This window comes from Canis aureus, chromosome 11 (assembly GCF_053574225.1).
Source record: "Canis aureus isolate CA01 chromosome 11, VMU_Caureus_v.1.0, whole genome shotgun sequence".
NCBI classification, from domain to species: Eukaryota; Metazoa; Chordata; class Mammalia; order Carnivora; family Canidae; genus Canis; species Canis aureus.
Genome location: NC_135621.1, coordinates 23,378,870 through 23,393,784, shown reverse-complemented (window position 1 = coordinate 23,393,784; position 14,915 = coordinate 23,378,870). Strand labels below are relative to the sequence as shown.

The 14,915-nt window shown below is 35.7% G+C and overlaps 1 protein-coding gene across 1 annotated transcript in view; it reads right to left on the bottom strand.

Moving 5' to 3' along the window:
* SMC1B (structural maintenance of chromosomes 1B) overlaps positions 1-14,915 on the bottom strand; it is a 70,524-nt gene that overhangs the window by 38,515 nt on the left and 17,094 nt on the right. The window contains exons 3-10 of the mRNA XM_077914120.1: positions 13,254-13,366; positions 12,961-13,164; positions 9,935-10,173; positions 9,229-9,487; positions 8,181-8,321; positions 4,269-4,351; positions 3,482-3,689; positions 794-979 (exon numbers count right to left, since the gene is read on the bottom strand). Of these exons, the coding sequence (XP_077770246.1) occupies positions 794-979; positions 3,482-3,689; positions 4,269-4,351; positions 8,181-8,321; positions 9,229-9,487; positions 9,935-10,173; positions 12,961-13,164; positions 13,254-13,366 (1,433 nt within the window). The remainder of the gene's footprint in view (positions 1-793; positions 980-3,481; positions 3,690-4,268; positions 4,352-8,180; positions 8,322-9,228; positions 9,488-9,934; positions 10,174-12,960; positions 13,165-13,253; positions 13,367-14,915) is intronic.

Sequence of the window (14,915 nt, the reverse complement as noted above, 5' to 3'; positions counted from 1 at the left end):
TGCAGGGCAGTGCATGTCAGCTCTAACCACTGCTCACGTCGCCTGCAGTTCAGAGTCTTGAAAGCTGGACCAAGTGGAGCATTTTCTTTAGTAGGCAATAAAAAACCAGTAAAGGGCATCACTTGTGATAATGGCAAAATTCCTGCTGCAGGAATTTACTCTGGATACTCTAAGGCCTCTCCATGCATATCTTAAGGTCCCAAATTTTGTCTGCTCCACCAAGGGGTGATTGCATAATTAACAGTCGAAACCCAGGGTTGGCATTTCATGGACAGGCCATATGTTTTAACTGTTCTATAGTTTGCTATAGAACAAAATAAATTGCTGGTAGGTTGGTGTACCACTAGAGTAATATCCTCTAGGTCATCAAGGTAGAATTACGGCAAAACTAAATTAGGAAGAAATGATATTAAATCAAGAAATTTTATTCCTGAGGCAGTGGCTCAGTCAGTTAAGCATCTACCTCTGACTTAGGTCATGATCCTGGGGTCCTGGGATGGAGCCCTGCTCAACAGGGAACTTGCTTCTTCCTCTCCTCTGCCCCTCACCACTGCCAGAGCTCTCTCTCTCACTCTGCTCTCTCAAATAAATTAAAAGAAAAAAAAACTTAAAAAAAAAAGAATTCTTATTCTTTGCCTACTAATATGTTAACACCTGCTGATTGAGTGACTAACAGGCATCCAAACTATGACTTTTTTTCCAATTACTACCATAGTTTTAGGTAATAAAGACATACTTTAAAAGACAAGATTTTATCACTATTAAGCACTAATAAGCATTACAGATTTCTTACATCAAGGTAATCTAGAGCAAGGAATGTCTCTGGTTCAGCTCTTTCTTCCTTCAGAAATCGAATACAATCTTTTGCTACCTTTTCAGAGGTTACAACAATGGCAACCATGTACCGGCCAAAGAGTTTAGTAACAGCCAGCTGGTATTTTTTATGAATAGGATGACAGAGGTCAAGTAGTCTTCCAAACTTAGCAGGTTTCAAAAGAGGAGAAAAACAAACACGTTACTAAGGAACATATAATTCATTGTTTCTTAATATAACAAAGAATAGACCAAAAATGAATTTTATAAAATTATAAACATATTTGAACAGAATCTCATTCAAATGGACATAGGTTTCATCATGAAGTATCAATTTGGGTGTCACACTTCACCTAAGAGAAGAGTAGTGAGGAGGGACTGCCTTACCAAGGTATTAAAATATAAGGCTATGGTAATTAAATAGCATTCATCCACTATCTTAGTTATTAAATAAGAATCAATGAAGTACCTACTACATGCAGGTACTCAGCTAGACATTGTGTGAACATTATAGAAAAAAAACAGACACTCTGACTTCACAAAGCTTTTAGTCTAGTAGGGAAGAAAGATACAAATAATCAATAATTACAAGCATGTACAAAATACAGCAATAATACACACTATGATAAAGCAGACAGTGCTCTGAGAGTGTGTAACAGGGACCAGGCTGACCTGAGAAGTTAGGGGAATCTTCCTATGAAGGAGTGTTACCTGAAGTCTCAAGAATGGCCAAGAAGTAGACGCAACATCCACACCTTTGCTACAAAATGTCAGAACATCAACCGCCCTGTATCAATGTTCCCTAGAATACTTGAAGATTCAATTTTACATCTTTCTACCTTTTTTGCATGATAATTTCTACTTCAGGAATACCAATTTTTTATGATAGCCCATCATTGTAATTAATATTTATTATCCTGCTCTTTGTTTTTTCCTTCTCCATTCACCTGTAATTAACTCAAATCTTACTTCTAGGTCAGTAATTTGATTTTCACCTATGTAACCCATTCCTTGCTACTTGCAATTTCTTATTAGTTCAGTAATATTGCTTGTTCTTGATTTGTTTTCACAGTTCTGTTTTACTTTTTATCTTGTATTAGTTCATATGTGAATCTGGTTTTAGGAATTCAAGCTCTTATTAAATTGCCCATAGCACAAATTACTTAGGGGGGGATTTTGTTCTGTAACCTTCTTCCAGACTAGGCTCTTTGACTTCTAAATGCTTCTAATTAATTAATTAATTAATTTATTTATTTATTAAATGCTTTTTAAAATCATCCTTTCTTTTTATAGTCATATGGACCTATAGCTGCCATATTGAATCTTTTCCCCTTGTTATGTTTAAGGTGGGCAACTCTATTCCAACTTTGAAGTTGCTGAGGTGGATAACTGTTTTGATTGCCTCACCCAGAACTGAGACAGTTATCTCCTCTGAGCAACAGGTGACAGACTAAGTATTTTCTGTTCTAGCTTCTCAGTATTTTCTGATCTAATTCCTATTATCTAAGGGCATGGAGGACAGCAAGTGAGACCTGAGTTGAGACTGTGTGTTATCTTTTGTCTGAACACCTGAGTTTTACCCTTTGAGTTTTTAATTAATATCCCTTACCAAGTTTCTTCTATGGGGGAGTGGGAGAGAAATCCCATTTTTGGGAGAGGGCTTTGAATTGGCCTTCCCTTCCATCTAAGAAGATCAGAGGTTCATGCTCCCTGATCCACAAGTTTTTTAACCAAAAGGTAGCAAATACATATGTGTTTATTTCTTGCTAGGTTAAGGGATACTAGGTGAGAACTCTCAGGAAGTAACCGATTTGTTAGTTTTCCTTCTGCAGAGTTAAGAACAAGGAATGTTATCGTTTAATCTTTTTTTTTTTTTTAATTATGGACTGTCACCATTTTCTGAAGTTCTGGCATTAGATATAATAGCCTCTTTTATTTTTTGGTTGTTAAACTCATTTTTAAATGAGTTTTGCTATTTTCTTTGGTACTGGGGGAAGGATTCTGTGACTGAGCCTTCCTCTTTCATCACGATCTAGAAGAGCGGTTTCAGAACAGTTTAAGTGGTTAACAGTATCAAAAGCTGGAGGTAGGCCCTCATAAAATAAGGACTACACAGTGTACACTGGAGCTAGTGACAAGAAAGTCAGATGCCATAACCCTAATGCCAGAGGAAATAATTCTGTGAAGTTGATACCCTAATAGGTTAGATATTGCTATATTTGAGCTAATGAAATACATTAGCAAAGTAGATACACAGACTTACAGAATAAAAGTTCATTGTTTCAAAAGCATGCCAATGATGTCTACTGAAAATATATATATTTTTTAAATTCAAACTACGAAGAATATGTGGTTTGAGGCTATCCACCCGGGGTGGGGTGGCCAGACTATTTGATGGCACCCATGTCCTTTGGTGATACTGGTCGTAATTTAGACTTTCTGGGTAATATGTTCATGTCAATGATTGTCTCCCATAATTACTTATCTATAGACACTATTGTATTGGAATTTTAAAAAAATTTTGTTGTAATTATTTACTATTATGTTTTAAATATAAATTATCAAACACAAAAGTAAAAGATTTCTGAAATAATTCTACTTCCTGACGATAATCCCAAATAAGAAAGATTAGCCTTTTTGTTTCAATTAACTATTCATTTCTTATTACCACAGAATCTGGGTAAAGCCTTTTAAGGTGCTCCAGAACCTCTGCTCTCTTTTGCTGACGAGTTCCCTCATGGCTATCAATTCCGGCATTCTGCAATTCGCTTCTAATAAGATTCAATTCCTCATTAACTTCAGACATTCTTGATTTTGTGTTTTCAATTTCACCCACTAGGGTTTCCTCTTGCTGTTTTTTCTCTTTCAAGCAATCCCTACATAATAACAACAATAAATTACATAGCAAAAAGAAAAAACAAAATTTAATTACAAGATATAATACTCTGTGGTCTGGCATCGCAGGGGAATGGAATAGTGCTTATCAATTTTAAATGATGAAAAATACAATAAAATGAGCCTAGCACTAGACATGGACAAAGAGATTTTAATCATTCTTTGTTGATTCAGAAGATACATACTTCTGAATACTGAGAAAGTAAGGATAGACTGTTATAACCAGAGTAGTCATTGTGGCTTAGTAATAAGTAAACACCAATGAAAAATAGAAGTCCCAGTGGCAGGATACTTAGGTCACATTAGCTTTCGTGACCTAACTTTTATTATAAAATATCAATACCAAAATTTCATCATTTAAAAGTTTATATTTTCAAAACTTAAATACTGTATTTACTTATGTGATTATAATTTTTAATTATCTATGATGAAATGGAAAAAACTGGAGGACTGAGAACATTAGGATACAATCACTGGAAGCCTTCATTTCATGAATATCCCACAAATATACCAGGATCCCTGAGATATAAGAAAGCCACAAGAACTCCTCCTATACCCACATGCATGTTTTTGTATACTCCTCCAACTTCTCTATTCGTTTTTTATGATCTTCTATCTGTTCTTTTATTTGTTTTAGATTTTCCTAAAATAGGAAAAAAAGAAACTTAAAATCAGTACTAGCAACTCCAAACAAATACAATTGACTATTTTTTCACTATATCCCTAGAAATTACTATAGAATTGTAAGGTGTGCTAAATTTGAAGTATGTCAAATATAACTTTATGAAAACACTCTAAGAACAAGGTTTAACTCTGAAAAGGCAGTTAGGGATAGAGCTTTATGCTTACAAGCTTAAGGTTCAAATTCTGGCTTAGCCATTTACTAGGTCTCTGTGGTAACTTCCAGCTCTAAGAGCTGGTTTTCAAAGGTCTCACATATTTCATGTGTCCCTCAAACCAATTCATTCAATATTTACTCCCTAGCTACCATGTACTAGGAACTAGAGATATGATAATGAACAGAAGGGGTGAGTGAGTGGCTCAGTCATTTGAGCATCTGACCCATGATTTCAGCTCAGGTCATGATCTTGTGGGTCCTGGGATTGAGCCCCTTATCGGGCTCAGCAGGAATTTGGTTGGGACTCTCTCTCTCCCTCTTCCTCTGCCCCTGCCCCCACTCATGTTCATGCTCTCTCTCAAATAAATGAACAAATCTTTAAAAAAAAAAAAAAAAAAAAAGAACAGCACAGAGTCTCTGTTCTCAAGGGCAGAGGGCTGGTGGGAGGAGGCAGACAAATGCACAGCAATTCCAGGACAGTGACTTGGTGTTACAATTACATAGAAAGCTGGAAGGCAACAACGGGTTTTGGGACTAAGCCTTTACAGAAGCCTTGTTCCATTCACTTTATCACTAACTAAGTACAAGTGTTGTGTTAACCTTCAACTGGTTTCACCTCTAACCTTTCCCCTATTCACCCTGTGTACCACAGCATGATTAACCTTCCTTACTCCATTACTAAGTGATCTAAAACCAGGAGTGTACCAAAGTAAAAAAATATAATAGTTTTTTAGTGTATACCAGGAAAGAGAATAAATGCCAATTTTCATGTGAAAAAGGACAAATACATTCTATAAAGAAACTATGTCATTTTATTCATTTGTAATACAAATTCACTGAATGAACACTGTACCACAGTTATAACAATAACCAACACATGGTTCCTTTTCTCTAGGACTCACACATTTCAAAATGAAAGTCCCCATACTGAAATTCTATTATCTCACTTATCTTTCATTCAAAGAAGTCCTTCTACAAAATGTCATCTCTGCTACTCATGATTATCAAATAGTTCACCTTCCTACTTATTAGTATTTTCATCTGCAAACTCACAACATGACTAAACTGAGAGGCAGTACAGTGTAGGGTTGAAAAAGTTTATTCTGGAGACAGTGTTTGGAACCAAATCCCAGTTCCTCCACTTACTAGTTCAGTCAAGTTAACCATCTTGTGCCTTGATTCCTTCATCTGCAAAATTCATCAGTTCAACAAATATTTATTATCTGCTCTAGATAAGGAACTATTCCAGGTACTTGGGATGTATCAGTCAACAAAACAGACATCCCTGCTTTTGTGAAGTTCACATTCTAGAGGAGGAAGGTAGACAAATATAATATACAAATTAAATCATGTACTAGGGGGATCCTTGGGTGGCTCAGCAGTTTGGCACCTGCCTTTGGCCCAGGGCATGATCCTGGAGTCCCAGGATCGTGTCCCACATCAGGCTCCCTACATGGAGCCTGCTTCTCCCTCTTCCTGTGTCTTTGCCTCTTTCTCTCTGTGTGTATCTCTAATGAATAAATAAGTAAAATATTTAAAAATAAATAAATAAATAATGTACTAGGACAAATGTTATGGGAGAAACAGAGCGGGGTGAGGGGAACAGAAGTGCAGTGGGGACTGTAATTTTAAACAGGGCCATCAGGGTACGCCTCACTGAGAGGGGGGCATTGAGCAAAGACTTGCAGGAAGTGAGGGAGTCAAAAATGAAGAAATGTAGGGAAAGTATGTTCCAAGTAGAGGAATAACCAGTGCAAAGGCCCAAAGACAGAAATATGTCTGCTGTGTTCCAGAGGCCAGTAAAGGGAATAAGAGGGAGACAGCAAAACATATTTCAAAGGTAAATTGCCATGGGAGAGGTGAACAAATCAGGCAGGTCTTCGAAGGGCATAGACTTAAACTTTATGTGGGATGGTGAGCCACGGGAAGACTTACAAAAGAGCAAGTTTCATGATCTGACTTAGATATTAAAACCATTTCTCTGGTGCTGTCCTAAGACTGTTGTGGAGAAGAAGAGTGGAAATGGGAAACTAACAGGCTACTCCCGGTGGCCTAAATAGACAAACAAACAAAAAGATGGTGACTTGGGCCAGCAGAAGTGGACAGAAGTGATACGATTTTTGGTATACTTTGAAGGTGGAGCCAGCCGAATTTCTTCAGAGTCAAAAATGGTTTCTAAGTTTTCTGGTCTAAGCAACCAGTAAGATTGAATTGTCATCACATAAAATGAGAAAGATCAATATGCGGGAGGCATTTGAGTGTGAAGATCAGAAGTTCAGCTTGGGATTTAAGTTTGAAATGTCTATTTAACATCCAGAATGGAGATGCTGACAAAGCAGCTGAATATATGAGGTTGTGAGCAAGAAATACAAATTTGGGAGTCATCAGCAGATGATATTTAAAGCTATGAGAATATAGATCACCAAGGCAGAGAATGCAGAAAACAGGAAAAACCAGGATGAGAACATAACAGTACTAATATCTACTTTACAGAGTTGTTTGAGGATTAAGTAAATTGGGTTCAAGGCAGGGCTGTAAACATGGAATATACATGGTCTGCACAAAAAAGCACTACATTATAATATTACTGCTGTTACCTCTGGAGAATGTCAAATCCGTTTCCAGAGACATATTTCATTTTGAAATGTCAATCCTCAGCTTCTTCATCTGTACCCTACAGCAAATACCTATTCTTCAGAATAGTGAAACATGCAGGAGCTAATGAATGCAAAGTGCCTAGCAAAGTAATCAATAAACATTTTTCCTCTAAATTCCAATCCACTTATAAATCAAATGTATGTATAATTCAGAACCACTTCCCCTTTATGGTTCTTATCAGAAATGGTCCTGTTCTCAGCATGGCCCACTGACTCCATAGAGTATCACGAGTTGTTATTACTGTTGAATTGCCACAGTAATAATTTTACAGGCCAATGCTCAGTCTTTGGAAAAGGTGGTCAAGAGGCACAGAGGGAAAGACCAACTACTTCATATATCATCGCACTTCCTTTCACCTTGTTCAACCTCCCCATGTCTATGAGGTAGACACATCTGTCCTCATCATACACATGAAGAAATCAAAGCTCAGAGAAGTTAAATAGTTTAGTTATTTCTCAAGATTACACCAGTCAGTGACAGAGCAAGACTGGCAAAGACTGGCAGGAAGCCATGTCTGCCTTACTCAAGGGCAGAATACAATCATGCTGTCTTGCTGGTCACTTCCCGTGTAGAGAGGGCATGAAGCTCCTCCTGGACCATGTCCTTAATGTTTCCACAGGACTTTGCACTCACCTCTATTACGACAGTTGTTTGTTTTCTCTCTTTTTCTGTCCTCCTTCTCACCTTACTGGACTAAAATAGATGTAAGAACAAAACCTGTATGGTCTGCCCATACTTATCACTACAAAGATGTATAGAAAATATTAACACGAATGAAGGCACTGTCTACTTCCACCTTAGACCACAATGAAAGAGTACCTGGATGATTCTAAGCAACAAAACAGGGAGTTCAGCACTTTTTAAATTGATTGTTATGTTTAGTGTAAACCCATTTATATATCGAAAAATTGATATGAAAAGAGAATATACTTTCACTGAAAATAATTCCCAGTTATGACTGCACAAACCAAGGTACCTGAACTTCTCCATGCCTCCGCCTTTCAAATGCCAGTCTCTCTTTGTCCGCCTTCTGTTCCCAGTGCAGCTTTTCCAACTGTTGGGTCATTATAGCCACTTTCTTTCTTACTTGTTCCTTAAGTCCTTTGTAACGATCCAGCTGTAGAAGGAGCATCTAAATATTACTAACTCACAGAAGAAGCGTGAGAGGGAAATTTTAAGATACCATTTACTAGCAGATAATTAATCTTATCAAAAGTTTTACATAAATTAGAGGGATAGTTGGTCATCTTCCCAGGTAAGATAATGTGAACAGAAAATGAAACTCTTCTTATTCAAAACTGCTCAGATAAGTAAGGTATTCAAAACTAGCTTTATAACATTTCTGTAAGAAATTCTTAGAAGAAAAAGGGGATTGATAGTCCAAAAGCAAGAGGATTTCAGATAAAATTGCATATTTATATATAGTTATTTTAGTATATATTGTGATGTAAGATTATCATAAAATTAATGAAAAATAAGTGACAAAAAATTCAGTTGAGAGAATTATGAAAACTCTGATTACAAATTTTTGTTTATCTACTACCAATTTATAATTAAATTTTTTACATACCAAATTGGATATTAATTCACCACCACATTTATACTACTTCAATCAATCAACTTCCCTCCTGCCAATTAAGTGGTCATGTTTCTTCAAAGCCATGTATATCTTATTTTTAGTTTTTATAATATTTATAAGGAAAAATGATTACTAAAACATAGGAATATTATTAATTATCTAATTTTTATTACAAAATATTACCATGTAGTCTTGTTAAAGTATTTTCTAGGACTTTAATTAATGCATAAGGTTATAATATAATACCATCTAATCTTATAAAGTAAAAATAGCCTAGCCTAAAGATTAAATTTAGATTCTATATATAGGCTATTTTCAACCCCCATAATTTAGATGAGGATTGTTTGAAAATAATCTCTTAAAATATCAGAGGACATTCTTTAAATTGTTTCTAAGAAGATCATATAATAGAAATGACAATGTTCTCATTCATTAACTTGTTCACCTGACTGGCTTCTAGTTCAATGTCTCGCCCCTTGTGTAAGATTTCTTCCTCAACCTGCTTCTCAAAACTTCTCCATGCACCATCTAAATCAACCAGCTCTGTCTCCAGGGCTTTTATGTCATCTTCCTGTTTAGAACACTGTTTCTCACTGTCCTTTATTGATTTCTTAGCCACATCTAATTTCTTGAGGTGGTGAGAAGTATTTTCTTTGGCTTTAATGTATTGAGGCCTTTTCTGATTTAAAAGTGCTTCAAGAGATCTAAAAAGAAAATAAAGTTTGCTTTAAAGTAAATTAAATCTATACTATATAAAGGAAGGAAGTTCTTTTGATCAAATCATACATTTAAAAATAAATTCTAGGCAGCTTACTAAATGTAACTTGGTGTTCTTGATCAGAAACAGGACACTGAGGAAATATCAGAAAATATAAGTAAAGTATGGTCCTTACTTAATAGAAGTGTCTCAACACTGGTTCATGAATTCTGACAAATGTATCATATTATTAATGTGTAAAGTAGCAGAAATCAAGTGTGGGGAATACAGGAACTCTTACTATCTTTGTAATTTTTCTGTGTATCTAGAAGTATTCCAAAGTAAAAAGTTTTTTAAAAAAAATCAACTTTCAAAGTGTCATTTATATTTTTACTTTTTCTATCAATGTACATAAAATCCATCTATTTATTAACATCTACTTGTAAAAACTTACTTTAATTCTTTTTCTGTTTGTTGTAGTTGTCTGGTTAGCATTCCATGTTCCTTCTTCTTGGCTTTCACTGTGTTTTCAAGACGAGAAAGAGACTCCTTTGTGACACTCAAGTTCCTACTCACATGCTCTAACTCAGTGTTCAGGAAATGAATTTTCTTCTCATTATGATATAGCTGGAAAAGCTGTAATTGTATCTTATTCATTTTCAGTTCTTCAAGCAGACTCTGATAACGTTCTGCCTATAAAGCAGTATAATTCAACAAGAGTTAAAAGTGAGTATATTTAAGGTGACCTTTCATAAACTCAGCAATAGTACCATCTTTAAGGAACGAAATTATTTCTTATTCTTCTATCATTTATTATTCACAAGTTATTAAATTTATGAAACAAATTACTTATGTCATCAAGAAATAGTATTGTCAAAAGTAGCATTATTTTCAGAAAGTTTCTGGATACATTTATATAATAAACTGGTACACCAGTAAATGATTTTGTTTTCATATACTAAGTGATATGAACCATATCCTATGGTTTCCTAATATGTAAATTGAAGGAAGTTATAGGACTTGTAATATCCTTAGCAACTTTATTTTTTTAAGATTTATTCATTTGAAAGAGAGTGCATGGACACCCAGGTGTGCATGAGCAAGGGAAGGGGCAGAAGGAGAGGAAGAGAGCAGATTCCCTGCTGAGCAGGAGCCTGAGGAGGGGCTCAGTCGCTCCACCCTGAGATCATGACCTGAGCTGAAATCAAGAGTCAGATGCTCAACCAACTAAGCCACACAGGCACCTCTCCCTACCAATTTTAGTTTTTTAAAAAAGATTTTATTTATTTATTCATGAGACACACAGAGAGAGGCAGAGACATAGGCAGAGGGAGAAGCAGGCTCCCCACAGGGAGCACGATGTGGGACTCTATCCTCGGACCCTGAGATCATGCCCTGAGCTGAAGGCCAGATGCTCAACCACTGAGCCACCCAGGTGCCCCTCTCCCTAGCAACTTTAAATTCAAGAATTCCAGGTAAAATTCCTGCTATAAGAAATTAAATTTTTTTTTTCTGTTAATAGACAAGAATATTAAAATTCTAAAATAGGGACGCTTGGGTGGCTCAGTAGTTGAGCATCTGCCTTTGGCTCAGGGCATGATCTCAGAGTCCCAGGATCGAGTCCCACATCAGGCTTCCTGCACGGAGCCTACTTCTCTCTGCCTATGGCTTCTGCCTCTCTCTCTCTGTGTCTCTCATGAATAAATAAAATCTTTTTTAAAAATTCTAAAATAGATGTAAAATTGAAGAATTTTCTTAGCATTTGTACTATTAATAAAGGAATAATGGGCTGCCTTGAAGGGAAAGCTCCTAATTAATGATGTATTCCAAGTAACAACTAAACAACCATTTGCCATGACATTCATTGTAAAAAATAGTTAGGAAATTCAATGACTGTCCTCATAAAGTTTAAAGTTCTGCAATTCTACATTTCTGTAAACTGTTTCAGTATATTATGAATATCATAGTCTTTCACTGACACCACCTCTCTCCACTAACAAAACGAAGGACATATACACACATGTAAAAATAAGAAAAACAGAGAAACATCACAATGAGAAACATATACACCTTTCATTTATTTCTTCAAATATTAATGATTGTCTACTATGTGCCAGGCTCTTCTTGCTGGTAATGTAGTAGAGAAGATGGAAACAGTCCCTGCTCATATCAGCTTATAAGCTAGTTGTTCTAATGGTGGGGAAGGGGGAAGCAGAGAATAAATAAGCAAATAAAATAAACAAGACAATTTCATACAGCAATATATGTTACAAAAGAAACAATAGGGTAATGCAATAGTACCAGGGAGGGGTGCCAACTTAGATTGGGGTTAGATAGCAAATGTCCACCAGAGAAAGTATATTTTTTTAACAACAACTTGAATAAAGAGAATTGACCATCCAAATGTCAGGCACATGGCTATCTAGGCAGGGGAAACAGGAAAAGCTCTGAGCTAGAAACAAGCAAAGTATGTTCAATAAACAGTAAAGATTAGTGTGGTGGGAGAGTAGAGGAAACTAATTTAGAAGTGGGTAAGGGGCCAGATCAGAGGTTGGGATGAAGACTAGAGGGAAGCACTATACTGACAGACATTTTATGCAAGAAAAAGACAGAATCTGATTTGCATTTGACAAAGATCACTGTAAGTGCAGTTATCAACCATAAATAAGGCACTATACCAGGTATTGTGAAGGGCACCAAGAAAATACCACAGAACAACAGTATTTGCAAAGTGTGTCTATGGCCTCCTAGAAGTTCCTGGTACCTTTTAGAGAACTCCAGAGGTCAAAACTCTTTTCATAATAAGTAAGACTTCATTTGCCTTTTTCATTGTGTTGACACCTGTACTGATGGTAGGTAAAGCTGCTAGGCCTCAACATAAATAAGCTTTATTATAGAAGGAAATAAGAGAATTCATCTGTCTTCCATTAAGCCATATATTAAAGAGATTATAAATATGTAAGACAATGTCACCTTTCGAATTAGTTTTAGAAAATGCAGTTATTTTTTATAAAATTATGTCATTTATGTTAACATATAACACTTATTATTGGTTTTTTTACATTGACTTAAAAGATATTTTTTAAAATTCTCAGTTTTAATTTCAAATATTATAAATATTAATAGATATGACCCACATTAACAGAAACACTTTGGGGAACTTACAAATTTTTAAGAGTATAAGGGGACAAGACCCAAAAGTTGAAAGGCTCCGTCATATAAGATACAAACCCTTCATGCTTATTTTTAGTCAGGAAAATCAGACATTTTTGTGGTTGAGGTTGTACGGTCTATTTAGGAAAAACCAAAAAAAAACAAAAAACAAAAAACAGTGGAAACTACATCAAAAAGTTTATCTTTGATGAATGGTGGGCTTTGTCGTACATTATTTTTAAAATCTTGTTAGTAACCCCAAGCCAATACCTAGAAATGCTAATAGTCTTTGTACCCAATTTATTATTTCTATCTTCATGACCTTACCTCTTCTTTCTCTAATTTTGCATGTTTGCGTTCTGCAGCTACATTTTTTTTCTTATTAAAATTAAACTGTGCATCCTCTTCAGCTTTCTGTAATTTTCTTTTCTTTTCCTCATACTCTCCTATAAGCTCTCCTGAAGTGCTGATTTCCTCAAAAAACTGGGTTCTTTCTTTGGGTTTTTTCATTGAAATAGACTCTACGGTTCCCTTTAAAAAACAGTAAAGCACAACAACATATAAAATATATGGATGCATTTTCAAAATCACAAGCCAATTAAACTAGCACAGCTCCTTACCTGAAACACTAGACAGTTCCGTGCTTTAACTATTATGCCTATCTTTTCCAACTCAGCTATGTAAGCAGAACGACTCACTGGATTATCATCAAAATGAAATTCTGAGCATCCCCCTAAAATAAAAGAATAAAAGCTGTTATTGGAAGTATAACATGTAACAACAACCATTCAAAGTTTAGTAAAATTATTTTTCTGATCAAAGCAGTTATGCTATAACATGTGTGTTATTAATAAATGTATTTAACCAGTTAACAAATATTGAATGTCCACTATAAGCCAAGGAGTATTCTATAGCAGTGAACAAAACAGATGAAAGTCTGGATCTCAAGGAGTTTATATGCCACAACAAGGACAGACAAAATGAGATATGTAAGAACAATAAATATCACATAAGAAAGTGTTAAGTGCTAAGGAGTAAAAAGAACTGGGAAGGGGATATGGAAGTCTCTGTGTATGGGGAACAGGCATTACAATTTTAAATAGGATAGTGTTATGGTCTAGATGTTTCTGAACCCTCTAACTTCATATGTAGAAATCTTAACTCCCAAAAGTGATGGTACTAGGAGGTGGGGCCTTTGGGAAGTGACTAAATCGTGACTGTGGTGCCCTTGGGAATGAGATTGGTGGGCTTATAAAAGACACCCCACAGAGCTCCCTAGTTCCTTCCACCAATGTGAGAACATAATGAGATGTCTGCAACCCATTAGATAGACCCTCATCTGACCATCCTGGCATCCTGATCCTGAACTTTCCACATCCAGAACAGTGAGAAATAAATTTTTAGTGTTTATAAGCTATTTGTTATAGCACTGCAAGCAAACAAAGGCAGGTGGTTTAGGAACAAGAACAAAGCCGAGGCACTGCACTTCTTCTTTTAAAATATATTACAAAGCCACAGTAATCAAAACAACATGGCACTGGCATAAAAACAGACATAGAGACCAATGGAACAGAACATAGTGTCCAGAAATGCTGCATGATCTCACCTATATGCAGAATCTAAAATAGTTAAATTCACAGAAGCAGAGAATAGAATGGTGGATGCCAGCAACCAGGGGGAGAAAAAAAATGGAGAGATGTGGTCCAGGGTTACTAAGTTTCAGTTATGCAAGATGGTAAGTTCTGGAGATCTAATGTATAGCAATGTGACTACAGCTAACAATACTTATATACTTCAAATTTGTGATGAGGGTGGATCTTAGGTCTTCTCGCCACAAACACACACACACACACACACATGCACATGCAAAGAAAACAGTAACCATATTTGGTGATATATATGTTAAGTAACTTGATTGCAGTGCTTACTTCACAATGTATATTAAAACACAGATGTATACCTTAAATATATGGAATTTTTAAAATTAACTATTTCTTTTTAAGTAAGCTCGAGGCCCAAAGCAGGGCTCAAACCCATGACCCCGAGATCAAGAGTCACATCCTCTTCTGACTGGGCCAGCCAGGAGCCCCTAGATACTTGCAACTGATACCTCAATAAAGATGGGAAAACATAAATTTGTGATGATTTATTAGATAAACAGAGTAAGCTAGGGAATCTTTACTGTAACAGAGACTTTTGAATAAAAACCCAAAGGAAGTGAGAAAACTTACTGATAAAGATATCTATGTGGTAATGTGGTGAAAAACTTAAGTTACATACTA